The 22,958-nt window shown below is 49.9% G+C and overlaps 1 protein-coding gene across 1 annotated transcript in view; it reads right to left on the bottom strand.

Annotated features, from left to right (window-relative positions):
• The window catches only part of LOXL2 (lysyl oxidase like 2), a 50,044-nt gene that overhangs the window by 2,889 nt on the left and 24,197 nt on the right, over positions 1–22,958 (bottom strand). The window contains exons 4-13 of the mRNA XM_026863106.1: positions 22,322–22,533; positions 16,195–16,417; positions 14,061–14,244; positions 10,018–10,169; positions 8,817–8,984; positions 5,494–5,659; positions 4,643–4,886; positions 1,731–1,846; positions 1,118–1,254; positions 207–318 (exon numbers count right to left, since the gene is read on the bottom strand). Of these exons, the coding sequence (XP_026718907.1) occupies positions 207–318; positions 1,118–1,254; positions 1,731–1,846; positions 4,643–4,886; positions 5,494–5,659; positions 8,817–8,984; positions 10,018–10,169; positions 14,061–14,244; positions 16,195–16,417; positions 22,322–22,533 (1,714 nt within the window). The remainder of the gene's footprint in view (positions 1–206; positions 319–1,117; positions 1,255–1,730; positions 1,847–4,642; positions 4,887–5,493; positions 5,660–8,816; positions 8,985–10,017; positions 10,170–14,060; positions 14,245–16,194; positions 16,418–22,321; positions 22,534–22,958) is intronic.

Raw genomic sequence — 22,958 nt, 5'->3', positions numbered from 1 at the left:
CCTCCCACCCCCCCTCACTCTTTACAACCCGGAGCAGCTTGACCCTGTCTGCCTTTGAACAGGCTACGGCCAAGAGCAGCACCGTGGCCAAGGTCAGTTTTCATCTTTCCAAGCACGTCCAAAGCGACAGACAGCACAGAGGCTTCCTCGGGCAGAGGCACAACCTGAGCTGTGCTTGCCGTGCCCCCCGCGGCCGTGGCTCTCACCTATGTGGCAGTTGTACATCCAGATGCGCTGCCCGTCGTACCGGCTCCTGCACTTCATCACGTTGTTTGAGTAGTCGGATTCAGCAACTTCATAGTTCGGGTTGATGACAACCTCGGGAGTGATGGAGAAACGCAGCACCGAGTTATTTAAAGGTGGACTAGATATAACACTAGTCAGACTGAGACAGAATCAGCTTTTTCTTACACCATAATACTCTTTTTTTAAACTTTTGTTTTTCTTAAAACTCCTTTTGCAAGGAGACTGAAACTACTTGATAAAAGCCAGATCAAGATCACACCTTCCCCCACGCACCAAGCTACACCCTCAGACACCTTCTCTACATTTCACACGATAGCAGGGCAGACAAAAATAATAATTCTTCCCTCCTCTCCAGTTTTAAGTGGCTGTTTTTAGAGCCAAAGAATTCCCCCCCCGCCACTCCTCCCACTTGCCCAAAACAGACTGTAGGCCCAGTCTTACCTCCTGCAAACACCACCAGAATAGCACTGTTTCACCCCGAGAGGAGTGAGTGCTGCTTACCAACAGCTCCCCAGCTCAGGACAAACCAACAGCAGGACGCTGCACAAATACCTCAGGTGCCACGTGCGTTAACAGCAGGAGCTGCACGTGGATTGTGTTGGGACTATCAAGGATTGGCTGGATGTGGGTTTCTCAAGATTTATCATCTCCCAGCTGTGGTTATCAGTCCTGATTTTTCACTAAAGTGACCTGGGAGCACTTTGTGGTCCTGTTCGGCAATTCATTCTCTTTTAGGATCCTGGAATATGATTTCTTTGTAAGCAGAAGTTTATAGGAGTTGTACAAATAAACCAGTTAGTCACAGTCTCGACAGCCCTAATGGATAAGAGAAAAGCAACAGCAGTGTCTCACACCCTCTTTTTCTCTGTACCTGGAAGAGGTAATCGCCTGGTGGGACGTCAGTGATGTCGATCCACTGGCAGTCGATGTCGTGCCGGTACACGTCCCAGCAGCCGACTGTGATCCCCTGTTCACCAAAATTGGCACATTCGTACTGTTTTTGCACATCTAAACGAGAAGAGTTAAAGGCACAATGAACTACATTCACAGCAGAGCCAGGAATTTCCCACCCGTGGGCCCTCAGAGGAAGGGCGAGTTGTTCTCCATCTCCCGCAGCCTGAGGAGCTCCAGGTACTGTGTTTTGGGGGAGATTTAATGGAACAGTGTCTTGTTCTGAAATACAGGTACTGCTCAGTCCCACGGGAGGGGCTGCCCCTGCCCTCCCATCGCCCAGGGGCAGGCTTTGGAATTTCTGACTTTACAGGAATCAGAAAACACACACTTAGGTTTCCAGAGTAAGGATGGAAAGAGCTGAGGTCTGAAAACCTTCAGGGATTCTCTTAATACCTGCAGCGAGCACCCCAGCCAGACATAACCTCAGGACTGGTTTCTGGCTCCTGTTCCAGTCCCGCTCAGGACTTGCTGTCAGTCACCTGCACGGGGACAGCAGTGAGTTCCCAGCACAAGGGGCTCTGGCAAGATACCTGCTTCACACTCCGTGTCTTCCAGACAGAAGCTGGCTTTGTGTCCTTCGGCCACCTTGCTTCCGTTGAGGTTCAGCAGGTCGTAGTGGGTAAAAACCTCCATGCTGTGGTAATGCCTGCGAGGCCCGAGAGGGACAATTAGTGTTAGGGAACAGACACTCCTTTAATTACCAGGTCTAAAGGGCTGCACCCACCCCAGCAGAGGGTACGACTGGGATGGCAGCAGCCCGGACTGTGCTGTCACATCCCTCGGGCCAGGCATCTCACCCCCCAGCGCCGTCCCCACGGCCACGGGGATAAATAAATACACAACAACATGCGAAGTGCCACGGCCCAGCACGGGAGGAAGAGCGAGGGAAACCACAGCCAGGAAATGTTCCCCTGGGCCAATCCGACGTGGCATCATGGCCCGTGCCACCTTCACGCTGGCTCCTGGCCCTGGTTTTTGTTGACAAATGAAGTGCTAAAGCTGTGCCAGGGGAGAGCCTTGCCCCAGCCTTTGTAGGATCACGCCGTGTTTTCTCATGGCAAGAAGCAGAAATCCAAGCCACCATCAGCTAGGTCACCGTTTCTAACAGCCCTGTCCTTCACAAGAATTAGAAATATTTCACCTGCTCCTTAACAACAAGCTGCACACAGAGCTGGGTGTACCCCGGCCAGCAATCTGGCTATTTTTTATCGATTTAATTTATTTTGAAGCAGCAGAATGTGAATTTATTGGCAGAAAACTTAACGACAGATGGAACCAGCTTCTCTCAGCAGTCACTCCGGTCGCATCTGAACAACATAACAGCTGGGTTCACACATGATACGTTTCATAAATTTAAATGGGGAAGTGTTAGTGTCAACTCAGCCTGGGCTGGGCTGCAGCACCAGTTAGGAGAGAGCACTCAGGTGCTGTGGAGCCCAGACTAGCAAAGTTAGACCACAGCAGGGCTTGGGTGATGCTGAATTTGGGAACATTGACCTTTTCTATGCCACGCTGCTGGTTCAGCAAAAACAAAGCCTGTGTTTCAGTCCAGTCGAAGTCCGTGGGACTTGCAGAGCCAGGAGCAGATGGAAGTACCCGATTAAAACAGTCGTGCGTGCCACGTGGTCAGGGCTGGGCGTGTAAATGTGGTCATGCTGATGCAACACCTTGAATTTGATCCCAGCCTTGGAACTGGGAGCAAACCCACAGCGTGAGCATGTTGTGGGGAACAGGACAGCAACTGCGGGTCCTTACACGGCTGCATCTCTACCCCAACCACGGGAGGACTCTGCCGAGACACACCAGGGCCCGTTGGCGTAGCTTGGCACAGACAGGCCCTCACTCAAAAGCCATTGCTTCGGGGTTTAAAAAAAAAAAAAAAGAAAGTGCAAAAATCCTCTCCTTTCCAGCTGTAAAAATAATCACGGCTTCAAAACTTCCAGCCACCATTACTGCAGCACTACTCCACACACATATATAGATAAAGGAAAAGCAAGGAGGGAAGGGGAGGAAAGTTTTTGGCTACAGAATATGTTTCTTCTTACCTCCTCCTGCCTTTCCCCTACCAAAAAAAAAAAATGTAAAAAAAATTTTAAAAATTGCCACCTGCCAGAAGTTAATCACTTTTCACTCCCTGTCACAGGTCTTTCCCATTTTTGTTCTACTTCCACATCAAAAGCCAACTGAACAGAAGCTCCCAGTGACGGAGTGAGGCAGTGAGGAAAGAGGAGGCATTCTGCAGTGGCTGAGCTGTTGACTTTGGGGCTGTCTAATTTGGCTGCCTCCGATAAAAGTTTGAGGTTCTCAAGTCTGACTCAGTTTCTGAAATATGTCTGAATCATTCAAAGAGGTGTTTACATTCTGGTGTTTACAGACTGGAAAGATTGAAGAGGAATTGAGTTCATCCTCCTCCATATAAACAGAATCCAGTTTCAAGCACACAGATGGCTCTTGGCCTCTTCCTGATCCCTTCTGTCTCACCTCACTTACGCAGCCTCTCCTGAAGAGCTCCCAGTGCCCTCCAGTTTAACCAGCTCAGAGCCTTGCGGTGTTCCCCCAAGGGTCAGAAAGGCAGGTACTCCCTGCACCGGGCTGGGCTCCTCCTCCCCTAAACACACCATCACCTATTTACCTTCGGGTCCGTGCTGCTGAGGTTTTAATGCTGCTCGTGCTCTGACTGCAAAAGTTCCAGCCCAGCCTGGACCATCTGCCCCGTGCCATGACCTGTAGCTCTGCGCCGTTGCAACACTGAGATGCAGCTACCTCCACCTCTCACCTCACGCTGTTGTAAAGGGCTGTTAGATGTGAGAATTTACAGCTCTGGTGTTTTCCCAAAGGCTTACAACAGTGGCAGGACGAGAGCTGTGCACTGTGAGTTACTCTGCTCCGTCTTACCCCAGGTTAGAGAAAATCAGCCTTGTAACAAGCCATCGTTTCAGAGGCAAAGCATCTGGATGGCTTGGTCCCAGCTCTCTTTCCTCCCCCTGGTTTACTTTGGCTGAAACTGTCAGCTTCCCCCTGAAAAATGATGCGTTGAGGGGGGGGAGTTTACTGTTTGTCAAAAATAAGCACGAACATCTCCCAGCTGTACACAGTCTAAGTGGAGTGGAGATGCATTTTAAAAAATTGCAGAATTCCGGCGTGTTCTCGAGTCCCTTCCCAGGTGAGGGAATTAGCTGCACGGGGGCATCTCTCTACACACAGGGGGGGCACAGGCTTCCTGTCTGGACACAACACACACACCAGCCCCTGCTCAGGGACTGCCGCGGGGTATGTCTCTCCCCGGTTAAGAGAATTAAGAACAGACCAGGAGCTCTAATTCCTACTGTCCCAGGATCACAGCTGCCCTGACACATGGTGGTGTGGCTCTGCAGCCCTGGGGAGTCCAGACGGGGGTGGCGGGAGGCACCGACGGTGCAAACCCCGTCTCGGCGGCGCTCACCGGTGACAGTCGTGCCAGACCCAGGCGTGGCGGCCGTTCTTGGGGCGGAAGTCGGACTGGCCGTTGTTGTGGATCTGGGAGGAGAAGCGCAGCAGGCGCCGGTAGCCGGAGGTGAGGGAGGTGTTGACGGCCGAGCTGGCCAGGCAGTTCTCCTCCAGGGCACACTGCAGCATGAACATCGGGCGGTCCTCCAGGTACGACGTCTGCTCCACCAGCTCGGCGTTGAGCACCAGGTCAGGGGCGGCTGGCAGGAGGGAAGGGAGGTTTGGAATGGATTTGTGGGCTACTAAAAAACCCCTCACGAGTGTCTGTTAGAGACTGGGGTCAGCCCCCCTTTGCTGCCCTGTATTTCTCAGTCCCATCACAGAATCACCTCAGTTGGAAAAGCCCTTGAAGCTCCTCCAGTCCAACCCTTCACCCAGCACTGACCGTTCCCAACTCCCCCAGATCCCTCAGCGCTGGCTCAGCCCGACTCTTCAACCCCTCCAGGGATCCCGGGGACTCCCCCCTGCCCTGGGCAGCCCATTCCAACGCCCAACAGCCCCTTCTGCACAGAAATCCTTCCTCAGAGCCAGCCTGACCCTGCCCTGGGCAGCTTGAGGCCATTCCCTCGGGGCCTGGCGCTGGGGCCTTGGCTCCAGAGACTCATCCCCCCTCTCTGCCCCCTCCTGGCAGGGAGTTGCCGAGGGCCAGGAGGTCTCCCCTCAGCCTCCTCTTCTCCAGACTAAACAATCCCAGTTCCCATCAGCAGTGATTTGCATCTATTTTGACCTGTCCAAGGTCAAACTGCATACCTCTGGGCAAACATGCCAAAATGAAAAAAAAATAACCCCAAAACCTGAGTTACTCACTCTCGGAGCAAGACACACCAGCACCAAAACGGCCCCCTCCTCTGGGACAGGAGACGTGGGCTCCGTCGTGACGGCAGTGGGCCAGGGACATCTCTGTCCCCGAACACTTGACCCCGCTCATGACCACTTTGTCAGCGCTGATGTCTCCATGCCAGTACCAGGTTTCCTGGGCAGAAAAAGGCATTTAACACACAATTCGGTGTTTAGAGGACCGCTGGGGGAATATTCATCCCCCCTGTAACTTGTATTTGCCCTCCAAGGAAGATCAGTGCAAAAGGCCCCGCTACCAAGGAGACAGACCTTGTCAAAGGATGCTGGAGTGGAGAAGAAAAGTAACTTGGGAGTGAACTCAAATCTGTTTACACAGAAGCTTGGTCAGCCTGGGTTTTAATCCCAGTCCCATGTTCCCTGCCCTGAACATCTGACCGGCGTAAAGCAAATCTCTCCTTGTTTCTGAGCTGGTTTAAATCTCTGTTTGTTTTTAATCCAGCTGTAAACTCACTTTTCCACCCTGCTCTGCCCATCCAGCTGATGAATTCATTTTAGGGCTGATTTAAGTCATTTAGGTTGGGCCTTTGGGAGAGATGCCCAGCAATTAAACCCCATCTGTCTTGTGACATCTGTGCACTTGGCAGGGCCACAGGTGATGCCAGAGTGCCTGCCTGCACAAGGAGGGGGGACAGAATTAACAGCCGCGCCGGACATGCCAGTGGAAACAAGGGATTTGAGGAGGACCAGGACTAAGGGGGTCTGCACCTCTTGGTTTTGAAGGGGGATTCACAGATTGTTCAAACCCTTCATCCCCCAGTTTCACAAAACTTGTGGGAATGACAGAAAATTAACTCTCAACAGAACACCACTCACAAAACTAAGCACGCTAAACCCTGGTGAAGCTGCAGTTGCAAAGCTTGGGAGAAGGTGAGGGAAGAAAGAAGGAGGGGGAAAAAAATAAATAAAAAATCAGATCTGTTAGTGTCAAAACTGGGAGCACGTTTCCAGGAAAAGAAAACCCATCTGTACCATTGCTTCCATTGCAACAGGCTGTTTGTTAACCCTGTTAGCAACACTCTTTGCACACCCCCACACAGGGCTGCCCTGTTCTACACAGTGTAGCTTTATGCTCGTGTAGCTGGTGCAGCCGGGATAGGCATAAGGGCCTTTTCTGTTCTAAATACCAGCAGTCTCAGCTAAAGGAAAAAATGTCTTGTTTCTTGCTGGACTCTCAGGGCTGTGTCAATAGAGCCAGGCAGTTGGAAAGGCCGGTGTTCAAGGGACGTGGCCGTCCTCAGCTCCGCTATGCAAGCGTATCAGCTGGAGGAACCAGCCTGCGCGGGGGGATTGGCTACAATATGGCACGGGGCAGGTCCAGCCTCCTACCTCCACTGTATCCAAGCCCAGGGTGACCTGCAGATCCCCCCTCCGGCCGCGGATCACTGTTAAATGGGCTGGAATCTGCCAAGTCCTCCTGGACCCTGGCTTGGTCACTCGAAGACTCAAAGTTGTGACAAACAGGACACTGAAATCCCAGATACGTAACATTCCCTCTTGAAAATTATGAGCGTAAAAACCAGAAATATAGCGACAGCCCAGAATATCCTGTCATTTTTTTTCCCCCCCTGACTGATGGGGAAGGTTAGTTCAGGTTTCACCTAGCAGGTTGACACACTCAAACAAATGAGCAAAGACCCCTCTCCACTCCAATATTATAAACTCTTGCAGAACGTCACCCTCTTCCTTTCCTCCTACTTCCTCATTATTTCAGATATCTCTAATCGTGACCCAAAGAAACAGCCTTTGAAGTAACCGTGTAATTCCGCTGACACACAGATTTAATTAGAAGTAGCATGAAACAATTTTGCAGGACTGCGCTCTCCAGACAGAGCTTTAAGCGTCCGCTTCCGCCTACGGTCTCTCCGGTTTCTCAACAGGCAGCCGCCAGCCCCGAGGCTGCTGAGGCTGTTCCTCACTTCAGGGCCTTATTCTTCCTCCCTGCACCAACCCAGCGGGCAGTCAGCGCAGACACCGCCGGGTTTATCACCCCAGAGCGCGGAGCCGGGCAGACACGGAACCGCTGCCGAGCTGACACGACCCCGGGCTCGGAGAACGGGGACAGCCGCTGCTCTCTGCAACCACGTTTTACTTGTTTGCCCAAGTTTTCGATTTCCGGAAATTGTTCAGGGAAAATAGTTTTCCTTCCAGAACTGATCTAAGGCTGTTTTCTGTGTGCGGGTTTCCATCTATGTAAACACACATGAAGTTTATTTATTCTGCGGCCGTTTGAGCTTAAGTTTCCCCAAAGCTGCTGGCGATTGTTGATTCCCGGTTGAAATGCCCCAGAGCGGTTGCATTTCCAGAGCACAGCAAGACAACAAGCTCTGGGCAGGGGATTACTTTGTCCTAGGGAGAAACCAGTTTATTTTAGGAGCCCAAATCCCTATTTTCCAGGTGTCTGAGAACCACAACAAAGGCCCAAAAGTTACATATTTGCTTTCAAAGGGATCTGCCCGTCCCTCTTTCAGTTTATGATCCCTGAGGGTTGGATCAGTACAGAAGAGTATCTTGCACCAGGGTTATCAGCCAACACCAGCTACTTACACCTGATGCCATTTATCCATCTGGGACCTGGGTGGGAAGCTGCTGCCCTCCCTCCTTCCAACTCTTCCAGTTGCTGCTCGCTTTCCTCCAGCCGGCACAGCAGGCTGCCATTCGCTGCGCCAAAGAGCTTTGCTGGGAAAGAACACTTTATTCCTTCGTGGTTATCCCCAGCTCGTTAGTTGGTGGCTTTGATCCCTTTCTTAAGTGCCATTCTTAGTCGTGCACAAGCAGGGAGGGTTTAGGGCATTTGGCATTAGAGGAGTGAGAAACACAACCAATGTGGGGAGCCAGCCCACGGCTCCGGCACACACCGCACTGAGAAGTAACCACAGGAGCAAAATCAAATTGTTTTCAAGTGATTTGACACCAGGTTAAACTTGGCTTCCACACTTCAGTCTGCCTGAGGAGTTTAACTCCCCACTAACTCAGGGAGGCACAAGAAACTGCACGTAGCCGCCAGCCCAACCAGGGCTAAGGGAGTTGGGCTTCCCAGGAAACCTGAGCAGTTTGAAAACAGCCGCTTTGCCCAGAGCTGCAGGAGCTCTTTCTGCTCTGGATTTCCCCCACTGCCTGTTGCGCAATGAGGTTTAACCTTCAGGGTCCTTCCAGCTTTAAAGCTGCAGTCTGTGGTTTAATTCCTGTTTTTCCTCCTCCTCCAGCAGCCCCTATTCAACCACGCGTGTGCCATCGCGTCAAAAACACCCGCACGGGAGGGCCCAAGGACTCACCTGGAAGGCGTGGCTGGCGAACCCCAGGCCCAGCTGCCGACACACCACCATGGCCTCCACGGTGCTCCAGTTCTCGCTGCAGACGGTGCCCCACTTCAGGGTGCCGTTGCGCTCCGCCAGAACCTCCACCCGGCCCTCGTAGGGGTTGCGGCCGCCGCTCAGACGCAGCTGCGGGGCACAGAGACTCACGGGTCAATAAACGTCACGGCAGACTTTGTGGGGAAGATGCAACAGTTGGGCGAGTCACGCTCAGGGGCTTCTCAAAGTTTGTGGTTAAAGTCACCGAGCCCAGAAACCTCAGTTCAGCTGATGCAGTCTGGTGGTTCATCTTCCTCCGTGGACAGGAAGCAGCCTAGCCAAGCCCAGCATCTGAAAGTGGCCTGGACCAGCTGCACGAGAGTAACACACTCCCTGGGGAAGTTTCCCCCCTCCACCCCCTTTGGACCTTTGGCAGGAGCATTTACTCAGAGGAACCTGTGTCTGCTTCTTGTAGTTAGATTTTAAGCCCCACATGGCAGAGAGAACAGCAGCACCTATGCTAGCAGCCACCCGGGTACACCATCATGGTAACCAACCATAACCCAGCTAACCAAGACCCAACCCAACTACGGTAACCAACCATAACCCAGCTAACCAAGACCCAACCCAACTACGGTAACCAACCATGACTCAACTAACCAAGACCCAACCCAACTACCCAAGGTAGAACCCAACCATAGTAACCAACCATCACCCAACCCAAGTATGGTAACCAACCATCACCCAACTAAACAAGGTACAACCCAACCATGGTAACCAACCATGTCCCAACCAACAAAGACCCAACCATGATAGCCAACCATGACTCAACCAACCATGATTCAACCAACGAAGACCCAACCCAACCATGATAACCAACCAAGATCCCATCACAGGGGCACACACCAGCTTTACAGGGCCACTGAACCGCACAGGTTGCAGCTGAAGTGACACTTCACCCCTTTACAAGGCCCTGTCACGGTTGGAGGAGCTCAAAGCTGGGTACAAAAAGGGAGCATCATCCTTCTGTGCCTTCCCGGCTAATGCAATGCAGATGTTAAAATCTCAATTGAATAGGCATGGATTAGGTGAAATGATTCCTGCCCAGATGCCCTGCACAGGGAGGGAGGGCAGGTGATGCTCTGGGATGAGAACACCTCCCCACGCTCACTCAGCCTCTCACCTGATTCTGGAAGCCCATTGCTGGAACGTTGCATCTCACCGCAGCATCTTCCTCGTGGTTACAGCCCTGAGACTCCGTGTTGAACTTGCAGTCCGTGACTGATTTTTCAAAGCCCGTGCAGTCGATTTCGTTCAGATGAATTGGACCCATGCCTTGGGGAAGGAAAAAGAGAGCCCTTACCTTCTGCCCATGCTACTGTGTGGTGAAGAAATATCCAATAACATCTTTAATACATTGCAGACATCTCACTGGCCTCTAGCATTCAAAACAAGGTAATCCTGAAAAAATTCCAGTGATTTCTTGTAAAAATAAAACAAAAAAGCTGCGAGATTATTATTAATAATTTTACCGTTAAATTCTTTCCAGTAGTCTCTGGGACTCAAGCACGGAAGAACCACAGAAAAAGCCAAGTTTCCATTGTTACATAATTTACAAACTTCAGCTGTAGGAATTTGCAAATTATGACCTTTCGGCTGAGTCTGTATGTGGGAATCTGCTCCCAATCAAGCCCTGACATTTAAATGGGACATAGACACGTTTGCTGGTACAACAAAACATAACACTGTGCAGGGATGCGCGAGAAGGCAGTAAAACAACTCCGGGGCAGGTGCGTGTTAAGACTCCAACAGCGCTGATGGAAACAAGAGAGTGAACATCATTTCACGCTGCAGAGAATGGTCTCGAGGCGTTGGGAGTCAAATCGAAGAATTTGGTTCCTCCCTGGACTAGCGTGGCAGGAGACAACTTGTCATTTCTACCAGAGAAACACAGCAAGAGGAGGGACACGTGTGAGAAGGCACGAATCCTGTCTGCAAAGCTCAGTTTCCACGCTGAGCCCAAAGCTGGTTAGAAAGAAGTGTGAGGGTGATGGATCAGAGGTTCCGGCAGGTGATCTTCATCATGGAGGAATCACCAGAGGCTTTCTTGGAACCCGCATAATCCGTGAGTAACACACCGGATAGTTTTGACAGGAGATCCTTGCGAGTAGCAGATGTAGAACCTCTGGTCTCCAGCAGTTTCTGGGAAGCTTTCAGAGATGGGAGGCCAAGAATAAAACCACTTCTGAACTTTGCTGTCAACATACTCTGTGGTCTTGGTGAAATCAGGTGTCTAGCAGCCACCGTGCTCTGATCTGCAGCCCTCGGCCAGGCGCTTCGGAGCTGCAGGTGGAATCTGGGTGATGCAGGTAGAAAACCAACTGTTTTCTTATCACTTCGGACAGCAACTGTTGATTCTTCCTCCCTGCAACACCATTCCCATCACAGAACAAGCAATGAGGTCTCTGCAGAGCCAGAGAGCTTGTACCTGGCTCAGAGAGTTCGAATCGGAGAACAGACTCCGTGGAAATGACATCCAGGCTGCTGGCTCCGCTTCTTCGGCTGCACCCAGAGATGACACAAATTGCCCAAAGTTAAAGAGCAGCAAATTTGCCATCTGGGCTCTGATCAGCAGCTTCCCGGGCACGCACTGCCTCGCCACGAAGCCTTTTTTTGCTCGCTCCTCTAGAAAGGAAAATTTTACCCAACTTCAAGCCTGCTCCTTTTAGTTCAAAGCAAAGACTCTGGAAGGCAGCAAAAGGTAATTGGTTTTTTTTAACAGTAGGTGGGATCATTTTGCTTAAAAACCTCTTCCTAGTGCCATCTGGAGCCTTTCTAACTCGATGTGGCAGGCAGCACACCTGTGACTCAGACACCTAACCGTGGGTGACAGGTTAATGACCTGTCTGCTGAACCCCTCACCTCCTCAGACTTCTGCTGAGGCACAGGGAAAGCAGAAAACAAGAAGAAAAAAACCCAACCAAACACGCTCTCTAGCATAATTCCACAATTGTGTGGTGGAATGAGTCAGGATGTGCCCTGGAGCCTTGTTCTGACAACAGCAGCAAGAAGAACAAAAGCAGAGATGTAAAATGTATTGGGTTCAATCTCATCCACACAATTAATTTGGCTCTGGCCACGTTTTGCCCCTCAGCAACTTCAGCTCCAGCCCAGCATCCGCCCAGCACACAAGATCTGTGCAATGCAGGAGCAGAGTGCCGGGCTGAGGCTGCTGGGGAATGTGTATCTAGCTCTTTTTGCTTCTCTCTTATAAAATCCTGTTTGTGGTCTACATCTGGAAACAGTGACACTGGCCCAGTCATTCCGCGAGCCACCGAACAGCTCGAGCAGGAGGAATGCCTTGATGCCGACCAGAATCGGAGGGTGATGCAGCAAGAATGCAGGATGGATCCAGCCCGACATTCTCCACTGAAATAGCCTGACAAAATGACAAAGCACAGCGCTGATCCACGGAACCCTGGCACATTTGCTTTTCTCATGGAAATTCCTTTACAGCACATGGAGGCAGCGAGTGCTGCTGTCCCGGGCACCGAAACGCAGCCACACTGCATGGCTGTACGTGCTGAAATATGGCGTTAAAAATTATATTTCCTCCTATGCCATTCCCTTTAGCAGAAGAACAGGATTAGGAATGTACATCCAACGTATTCACCTACTGCTTGTAGTTGTTTTTTTTTTTTAATATTCATCTTCCGAGGACATCGCAGCAGACAACACATTCAGGAGATCTGAGCTCAGTATCTTCCTTTCAACAGACTCTTGTGTGAATAAAGGTAAATTGTTTAATCTGGGTCTCAGCTGCCAATTTATAAATTTATAAAAGAGGGAGTAAATCTTCCTCTCCACACTCTGAACTCTTGCTGGTAGGCACTTGTCTCCAGCAGGTCGCTTTGTCTTAACTGGGAGTTCCAGACACTGCACACTGATTTAACGCAGAGCCCATCTTTTTATATTTTACCCTGTGAAATTCAATCCAACACAGCAATAATGAGACTGGTCTTTCAATTTAGTCTTTGAACACACAAATTCCCCGAGATGCAGCTGTAAACAAAGCAAAGCGTAAACACACACAAGGCCATGGCGTTTAACAGCTGTGAGACTCCCCTGTGCAAGAGGAGCACGGAGGTGAGTTTGGGCCAGAAGAGTTCCTTTTCCTACCACAGTGTGACAACCTGGCTGCTGGAAGGAGTTATCAAGGGCTTGTCATCCCAGGGGACAGGTTTGACAGGGTGCACTGACTGAGTGATGGAGTTTAACGTTAAAAGAAAGGAAAGCGTGTGGGAATCGGCAGCTGCCGTTAAGAGTTTCCAGGCTGCAGCTGCGGGAGATGGCAGGAACATCGTGTTCCTCCCTCCCATGGCAGCCGTTTCTCCCCCCCCCATTGATGATTATGCTGTTTCCTAGATGCATCAGCAGCTTCCTGCATCCCATCGCAGGATGTTTTTGCCAAATCCGACGGACAGGTCACATTTTAAAGCTTTCCAGACTCTGGACATCTCCTCTGTGTTTGACACACGTTGTTGCTTTCCTTCCCCTTCTGCAAGCTGTGCTGGGCTGGAGAAGTTTCACCCATTCATTTAGCCTCACAATAAAGGGTTTGGTGTAATTTTCTTTAGGGTTTACACCATGGGAGCAAGGTGGGTGAATCAGAAGGTGGTTTGAGAGGGTGTGTGTTAGGCTTTGAGTTACCATTTACCACAGTTTGGGATTTAAACCAACTCCCAAATACAGGAAATCCAAACCCAAACCTGGCTCTGAACTGCTGAAATGCCCTTCTATTTTTAATGGGCTAAATTAATGTTCTGGTCTTAAATTAGAGTGTGTTTGAAGTCCAGATCCAGGACCCATTTTTGCCAGGAACCTTCCAGTAATGCATTACACTATGATGTGGATCTAGAGGACTCAAAGAGAATTTCAGAGCAACGGATATGATAACGAAGACGTAATTACTGGAACAGCTGTCTGAGGGAAAGGTTAAACTCATCATCACTAGACTTCTTTCAAGGAATCCTGAATATCTTTCTAAGTCACATATTCCAGTTCAGCCTCAAGCTCCTGGACTCAAGAGATTTATTAAGGGTAGAGAATAAATTCCTGGTCCCCAAAACAAACATCCCAGTAAAAATACGCTCTGCCCTGAATCATGAAAGGGTTCTTGGAGGTGGACAAGGCATGACCGGTCCCTGGAGCTCCCGTTGCTCTTACCTTGCCCGAGTCTTGCGCCCGTTATTGCTTCCTTGGCGCTGCCGAAGCCCAGCTCCCGGCACACCACGCTGGCTGACACCAGGTTCCAGTTATCGTCACAAACTGTCCCCCACTCCCCGTTTTTCAGCACTTCAACTCGTCCTTCGCCAGTGTTGGCTCCCCCTTTCAGCCTCACCAGTGGTTGCTGGAAGACACAGACAGAAGTGGTGTTACCACTGCCTGGGAACAAAGCGGCTGTTCTTCACAGCTCTTATTTATGGCATGTGGCTGCAGGTAAGTTGTGGCCCAAAAAGCATTACCCTGAGGCACCTCGAAAGCACCACCACATCATACAAAAGGGTAAAAGGAGATCTTTATCTGCTAAGCCTGACGGTATGCATGGATATACATTTCTCATGTCCCTGGTGGTGGGCAGAGAATAGACATCTTCGCTCTCTGCAGTTTCAGTGCTTGGATTTAGGAGCCTTTTTCATGCGAGCGGTTGTGCAACAGAAGAGAGCTGCTGCACACAGGAGCGGCTGGACACTTCTCATAGCACATCCCTCGGGAGCCTTACAGGGAGCTGGGGGATCACACCGAGCCAGCCCGTGCACCCGTCTCACCCACTCGCTGCCTGTGGTTCAGCTGCTGGATGGATCCATCCGCTGTGCATCTCCAGATGTGCACGGCATCTGGATTAGCCGAGGAGACCAACGTGGAGCTCAGGCCACATCAAACCTATCTGTCAGCTGCAGTTACGATGGGTGGAATAAGTGATGTGGCAGGTTGCAGGCAGCAATACACAGCGGAGCAACAGGTCCAGGTCCACTAATTTCTATTCTATTTCTCTTAGTCACCGACTATACACCACTTACAGCTTTCCCCAGTACCAAGCTGCTGCACCAAGATGTGTCGTTGCGGTGGGAGCACCGTGTCAGCTACAGAAACACCACGTGGTTTATGCAGAGCCCGAGACCAGAAAAACCTTAACTTCTAAAACTGGAAGCATATAGAGTTTTCCAGGCTGGGGTCACACGAAGGACACCCAAAGCCTACACAAAGGCTTAAGGAATTAGTTGGCAGTGAGCATGGCTCAGAAGATTAGTAATGATTTACAAGACCTTTCATCTTTGAGGCCTAGATTCTACAAGTTCTCGTGCAGAGAACTGCCTGGGCTCTGGGCAAGCAAACCACGACAGGACTGCACTATCCCCACTACAGCAGTGTTGGGAGGTGTTGTCTGGGGTCTCCTCATGTGCCGGGAGTAAGCTGGCTCCTAAAGCCAGAGGTTAAGGGCTGGGGGATGCAGGCTACAAGCAAGATCCACAGCACCCAGTGCACCTTGCAAAACAAAAAAAAAAAAAAAAAAAAAAAAAAAAAAAAAAAAAAAAAAGACCCCAAACAAACTAACCCACCCCTAAAGGAACCCCAAGATCACCCCTGTATCCTAAGGCTGCACATACCTTACAGCTGGAAAATTTCCCCTAGCATCAACCTAAACCACGTTTGCTACAAGTTAAACTGTTCTTTCACGTTCAGTTGCCCCACTGACACTGAGAACGACTGACTCCAGGGTGATTTTATAACAGCCTTTTGCATATCTTTGAATTTTTACGCTACACTCAGCCCTCTCCTCGCTAGACTAAACAAACACAGCTTTTTCAACCTTTCCTGTAGGCCGTGTTTTCCCAGTCTCTCAGGGCATTTCTTTGCAGAAGACACAGGGGTAGCGGAAACACCACTTGATTTCCCTTGTACCTCTTCGGGAGAAACAACCCAGCAGTATTTAAGTGACTGTGAAACAGCAAAGCCCGGCAGCAACTGGGCACGTGTTCAACTGGCTTGAGCAGAACAGCTCAAACAGAAACGTGACAAATGTATTTTCTTACTACTTGCTCGCAGCCTTGCCAGCTGCAGCCGTGAGCCAGTCTCCCACCCTTCTGAGCCTGCAGAATGAGGCAAGGTACCACATATTTGTGAGGATAGAAACTCATCTGGGCTTGTAGCGAGAAAGGAATGCAAAGAGGGGACATTTGCACAACAGGCTGGTCCGTGGCTACGGGCACACACATGTTCAGGCCCTACGGCTGAGAACCGGTGGTGAATAGTTACGCTCCCGGGCTTTTCCTACTTGACAGGCTGCCTCCCTGCTCACCTCCTGCCTGAAGGCTTTTCGGAAGCCACTGTGGCTGCTGGGGGCAAAGGCGCGTCCTGGGACGCAGCTGACGACCGCGGGCATCCCGTTCTCACACGTCGCGTTCTTCTCTGCGTCCACGTTGAGGTGCTTGCCCAGTTTGCAGCTGGAGATATGAGCCTCGCTCCCACTGCAGTCCATTGAATAAGCCCAGTAATGCTGCTTCCTTCTGCTGGCAAACATCCTTAAAGGAATAAAAGGGAACAGGAAAAGAAAAAGTTGGGAATCCATAAAAACTGTACTGATGTAGCTACGTTTGGGAAAAAAAGCACCTTGAAATAAAACGAGGACTGAACAGCATTATTTAAAGGCTGAGGCATTCATACACACAATGAGTCTCTGTTAAGGTGTCGCTTGGGAGTAAATAGGTCATCTCCTTAAGCTAAAGATCAGAGCATGAATCAACAGTTCAGCCGGAGCAACAGTTCTGCACTCGAAGGAGAGACACATCATAGCGGTCCCTCGGCTACGCAGGGGTCAGAGAGCAGTTAACTCAAACAGCAGCGCACAAGCGGGGCCTGGGCAGAGAACGCTGGGGAGTTCGGACTGGAGAGACCCCCAGAAGACCCCTCCTGTAAACGAGCTGCTCTCTGTGCAGGCCGTCACCTATCGGCTGTAAGAAGATGGCAGTCTGGGGAAAAGCCGCAGCTCTCCGGCTCCTCTCAAAGCTGCAGTGTTAACAACTGTGAGCCTGAAAGCAATTTCCGAGAGCAAGAGCAATTCCCTTGATGACATGTTCACAGCAGAGGAGATTGGCAGCAGTTTCTGCTTCTTGCTCCCAAACTTTAGTACTTGCCTGGAGGTGCTCCAGTGGCTCCTAAGGGGGAAGGGGCATGTGTGATAAACAAGAAAAGAAAGTAATTCAGCTTCATCCTAACCACACTGCAAGGCTGTTGGATGACCGTGTGGGAGCTAGAAAAGTCACTGAAGCAAAAATATAGGTCAGATCATTATCAAAAGGGAGATGTTAGAACTCAAGTTAAAAAATAGCCAAGGCGCAGAGGAGCCAACGCCCTGCTGTGATCTTGACGTGGCTTTGCGAGGTCCCTGTGCTGCTCCTTATTCCAGGACTAGCTGCCATGCAGCCCTGGCGATCCAAGGATTAGCTGTGATAAATGGCATAGCAAGGTGGGTGGAACCTGCTGGGAGAAAAAGCACCAGTTCTGATTAACTGTAGCACATCCCTGCAGGACAGAGAGCCGGAGCAGGATCCGGTAAAGGGACAAAGAGCCTTTCACAAGTTGTTGGTTTAAAACTAAACTGGACAGGTTGAGGGTTTCCCAGCTGATGCCCTTTGGTGGTCCTGTGTGGGCTAATTCACACAGTCTCAGATGCTTGGGGTGGACTGTGTTCTCCCCTTCTGCTTGCTAAGCTTTGCTGACAAGCTCAGCAGTTGTCTAGGCTCATGTGGCTCACAGCCATTGACTAATCCCTTCTGGAACCAAATTTCTCTGGGTTGAGATTAGGGCCAAATACGTCCGGGCTGGAGATAGAGATGCAATTGCATCACATGATGGGGAGTAAATGCTGTGCTGGAAAGAACGGGAGATGGTGCAGGGCTGAGATCTATCCCACAGAGCAGCGACAGGCAACCTGCCTGTCCTGTGGGTCAAACATTGGCGGTCCAACTCCAAGCCCATCAAAGCAGAGCTGTCAGGAACCCCGAATCAACAGAAAATAAAAGAGAAATAGGAAAGGGGGGGGCCCAAAAATTTGTTAAAAAAGTTAAAACAGAGAATGCAAGCAGAAAGGAAGTGCCAGCCACTTCTCAGTTAGAATATCCAGTTCAATTTGGACCAAATCTTGAGGACTTTTCTTCCTTTTAATTAAACTACCCAGGATACTACATGTCCACCAAAAATCCTTGGGCTGCTGGGGCTCAGCACCGAGGATCCACCTGAACACTGATGCACGTCACAAGCTGGGAAGCATCTGGACACCACCCCACGCTCCCCCCCCACCCTTCCAGTCTGCGGGCTCAGAATGGAGGTGAGAACCTGAAGGAGCATTTCCACGGAGGGCCCTCCGCAGACATGCGCAGAGAGCTCTGTGAACTCCAAAGCAGACAAGAAACACAGCCTGTCTTAGAGAAGTAATGATGGGGATGCCTTATAATAGCAAACAATGACCTCATCCTGGAAATTTCATGAGGCATTAACATCTGGTTGGTATTAATGGCCCTTAGTAGGCTGGGGAGAAATAGCCAGAGAAAGCCCCACCTCATTTCCCCAGACCAAATATATTTAAAAAAAAAAAAAAAAGAATGCAGATGATCTTTACAGACAGAAACTCAGGGCATTCTTGTTATTTACTTTTTAAGACAGAAAGGGTGCAACCCACCTCTCACTGGCCTTGGTATGAGCCAAGAGCAATGCTGCTCAGATCAGAGGTGGGAGCGAACAGTCATGCTGTGAGAGCTCAGCCAGCAAAGTTGGGAGTCCAAACCATTTCTGCTGGTGAGGAGAGATGGACCTTTGTCACATAAGCTTTAAACAGAGACACAGCTTAAACCCAAGGGCTGTGGGAAATGGCTGGGGGTTTAGCTAAAAGAACCTTGCTACCTAAGAATGCATCTGAGAGGACTCGGGGAGCAGAGAGCAAATCATTACACACATACATGCCAGGAAAATTCACCCAAAACACACTGAAACAGAAGCTGGTGAACTCCTCTTCAAGGGCGTCAGCATAAAGTTTCTACCCTTGAGAAATTCTTCAAGCATTTACTGAAGTTAACACTTTTGCTGTCTTCAGCCTCAGGGAGGCAAAAGAGAAGCCAGACCTTGCCACCTTCTGCCACAGGCCTTAAGAGCCTGGCTTTGCTAGGGAGAGCCCAAAACACAAGGATTTCTGCTACAAGTGCAGAAGTGATTAACCACCCCACACATCTGACCAGATTTATAACGCTACGAGCAGACTGGTTAAACTGGGAGATGCTGTTTGGACTGACACTGAACAAAGTATCTGGAACTGCTGAGCTCCCTCCATCCAGCTCTTTGACAAATCACAAAGCTGTAAGGCCTCCAGAAGGCACCAGGCCCATCTCTCTGCCTTAGGCATCTCCCATCACTAACTTCTATCCTCCCCATCAGCAAAACTCACTTAATTCTGCTCTGCTTTCTCAACCAGAGCAGGAACCGGGAGGAGGAGTTAACAAGCGGTGCCTATATGAAATCACTTTGAAGAATGAACAAGAACATGGAAACAACATTGAAATTTGTTTTGTTTCCTAACATAAATCATGCTGTCAACTCCAGGGTCTAAGTTACATTCAGGAATAAAACCCTGGCACCGGGACAACAATGAAGTAAGTTGTTTTCTTTCGAGCGAGATCCATCTGCAAATCATTTCACCTCCCACCATTGTGCAGGAGCAGGGCAGAGCGTCGGCTAGCTCAGCGTGCAGAGCTGGAGTTTGTGGGGAGCAGGACTGGTGGGGATGTGGGAAGGGGGCACGCGCAGCCCTGGCCAGCAGAAACCTGATCCCAGCCTGCCTCCCAGCTGCGGAGCCGGAGCGGGAAAGGATCCGCTCTTGGGAGAATGGTATTTGGAAATGAGGGAGAGCAAAGCCAGAGAAATGAGAACGTTTCCAAGGCTTCACATTCACATGGAGAGAGGGTTTAGAGTTCAAGTGACCAGCCAGAGATGAACTCTTCCCTCTCCAAGACAGAATGTGACCCGAAAGCGTGTGGGACAAAGCACAGAGCAGCGCTCGCATGGCCCAGGAGAGCGGGTGGTCATCATTCCAGATCCTTCGTCACGAAACAAAGATCACTGGTGAAGTTCCCAGCCCAGAACCGGGAGGTTTCCCTCACCAGTGAGGTTACCAGCAGCGCTGGCTGTACACGACACATCTGCCAGTAACACAAAGCACAAAGGCAGACGGCCCAAGCAAGAACACAGCTTTAAAACTATGCTAACCAAATGAAACTAACTGGCAAAATATTACAAGTTTCTTCCCTCCAATAAAATGACATCCCGTCTTCTTTCATCCCGGGATAATATTCAGGTTATTTTCCAAAATACCCTTCCGTGGGTGCAGGAGCCCAGCAAGCTCTTACTGTTTGCCGAAAACACGCAAAGGTGAGGGAGGTATGAGGGCACTTCAGCAACTTGTCTGGCTCCGTAGCTGAGATATCCAAGCCTGGTATTTGTAAGCTCTGCCTGTTCACAACTCCAGCTCTGCTGAATGGGATTTTCAACGTTGCTGAATATTATGCTGAACAACTGTGCCTCAGTTTTTCCATCTCTATCTGTATTATCACAAGAGATGGGACAATTACCAAGCTCCCTGTTATTTAAGGCAGATGGCTCCAGCTGCTAAAGTTAACGCTTTTCTTGGAAACACCATGACTGAGAAGCAGGAAAAATCTACTTAGTCTTACTAGAGATGATTTATTCTGCCCTCCTGCTCTGATAAGGGGATGGGAATCTCAGAGCTGAGACCGAGGGACATGCTGCACTGATGGGAGCAAACACTCCTTTAACTGGTGTCCAGGGCAAAACATGAGGCTGCCTGGTAGCAATTATTAATTCACTACTCATCTCCCTGGGAAGCCTGAAAACAGACTTCCACTTGGGTTATTTATTTTATATTCTTTGTGCTGCTATGTGGCTTTAACGCTATTCCAACCCAAGGACCTCTTCAATTGATCACGATCTTGCTAATGAAAGAAATGAAACGTGGCCAGCCAGTTCCAGAGGGAGCTTTCAGAAATAGCAATGGCACAGGCCAAAAGGAGCAGGCAGGAAAACCACAACTCCTGCCTGGAGAATTCAGTTCTCCCCCTGAGCAGTTGATGCATTCCCACTCCATAGGTCACAGTGTAGGAAAGAAACAAGACAGAATTTCACTTGAACTATTTTGCATCTGCTTTAGGGTGTTATTTCTAGGGAACAGTGTAGGAAGAACCACGTCTGTGATGAAGGCTGGTGACAAAACACAAACTGAAGCAACGACAACAAAAGAGACCAGAGCTCCTGGCTTTCAAGAAACAGGAAACGCAGCCTAAACCGATCAGCTTGCAGCTCTGGAAGACACAACATGCTCCCTATGGATCATTATTTTCTTTCCTCATTTTAAAGCAATTTACCATTACAGGATGAAAAAGCACCACCGAAATCACAACTGCCCCAAAGCGCATCTTTCTAGAAGCACCAGCTCAGACGCTGAGTCAGGAGCAGCACTGGGAAGGAGCAGCCTGGATGCACCGCTGACATTTTCAGCTCAGCAATCAGCTCAGAGAAGGTTTTAACAGACTGAGCAAGTCGTGCAGCTGGAGATGGCTGGCAGCTCTTCCCGCCCGGGACCCTGAGGAATTTCCAGTGCCAAAGGAGCTGAACTGGGATTAACAACAATGGGAGATTTACTGGGAACTATTCCCGTGGGCAGACTGTTCCTCTGTGGGTGACTTGGCAGCTGGACACCCACCAACCCCAGACGGTGAGCCCCCACGAGAGCCAGAGCAGCTGGAGAACGTGGGTAAACATGTCATGAGAGGTGTGAGACCAGGAACGGCGTGCAGCAGCGGGAAGGAGGGACGTGGGCAACTGAGCACAACAAAGGCCAGTTTTATTCCAGGATTATCTGGTTGGAGCTTTCAGCACACAGCAGGTCTGATCCTACAGCTGCCTTTCTGCAGAGGGAAGAGGGAAGTTTGATTTTTCTTGCAGGTGATGGGTTTACTGGGAGATTGTGATCAGTTTGTTCACACCCATCCATCCCCTGCACACAACACAGGACCTATCACTGGTGGAGGAAATGGTTATCCTATAGCTGTTTAAAAAAAAAAAAAAAATTATTGGGCCAACTGTTTACATCTCCTATTATAGGAACTATCAAATACTACAAGTGATAGTGCACTAGGTCTTCAGCCAGAACAGTGAGGATCAAACGACTCCCCTGTCTGCACATGGAAATGCTTGACATTTCAAATATTTACACAGAAGGAAAATCTGATCTGAAGGAATGAAGCAGTTGGAGCTTTTTCTACCTCAAGGTCTCCAGTGTCGTTTGATAATTTGCATTTTCGAACAAGGCCCCAAGTGTTCAAAGAAACATGCTTGTGTCTCCTACAAAGCTCTGCTCTTACTTGTAGACGTTGGTGTTGTATTTCCTCTCGCTCGGAAATCCAAACATGCCACAGACAACTCGGGAATTTTTCATGGTCCAGTGCTTGTCGCAGATCTGCTTCCAGGTCCCTTCGTCTTTCACCTCCACGTAACCCTCCGTGACAGGCACCCGCTTGCGGTAGGTGGCCAGGATGGCACGGATCCTTACATCTTCCACCTGGATGTTCATGTTCTGTGAGGGTAAAAGAAACACGAATGATGCTGGCTTGTACGGAAACTGGTTGTGTAGCTCTGAGATGGAAAACAAAAAACCAGTTCTGTTCAGGCCTGAACAGAGAGAGGTTGAAGGGAAGAGCTGTTTAGGGAAAGACACAACAGGGAAGCAAACAAACCATCCCACCTTGTGCAAATCCATCCTCCAAAGGAGGATGCTTTTTAATTATTTTTTTTTTAAAAAAACCCCATTATTTTACAAATGGCTATGTAACAAATCTCCTTTGTTCCTTAAGTTGATTGAAGTGCTTGTTTCCGAAGCACAAGGACCTTCATTTAGTCTCAGCTACTATGGAAGTGAACTAAGCTCAGCTTTGCTAGAGCCACCTTCATGCTGGTAAGGGCGCAGGGAAGCAGGAGCCCTGGCAGGGAAGGCCAGGATTG

Source organism: Athene cunicularia (assembly GCF_003259725.1).
Source record: "Athene cunicularia isolate RWA chromosome 22 unlocalized genomic scaffold, athCun1 chr22_part1, whole genome shotgun sequence".
In the NCBI taxonomy this organism is placed as follows: Eukaryota; Metazoa; Chordata; class Aves; order Strigiformes; family Strigidae; genus Athene; species Athene cunicularia.
Note: the sequence above shows the minus strand (reverse complement) of the source record. Positions and strands in the feature narration are given on the sequence as shown.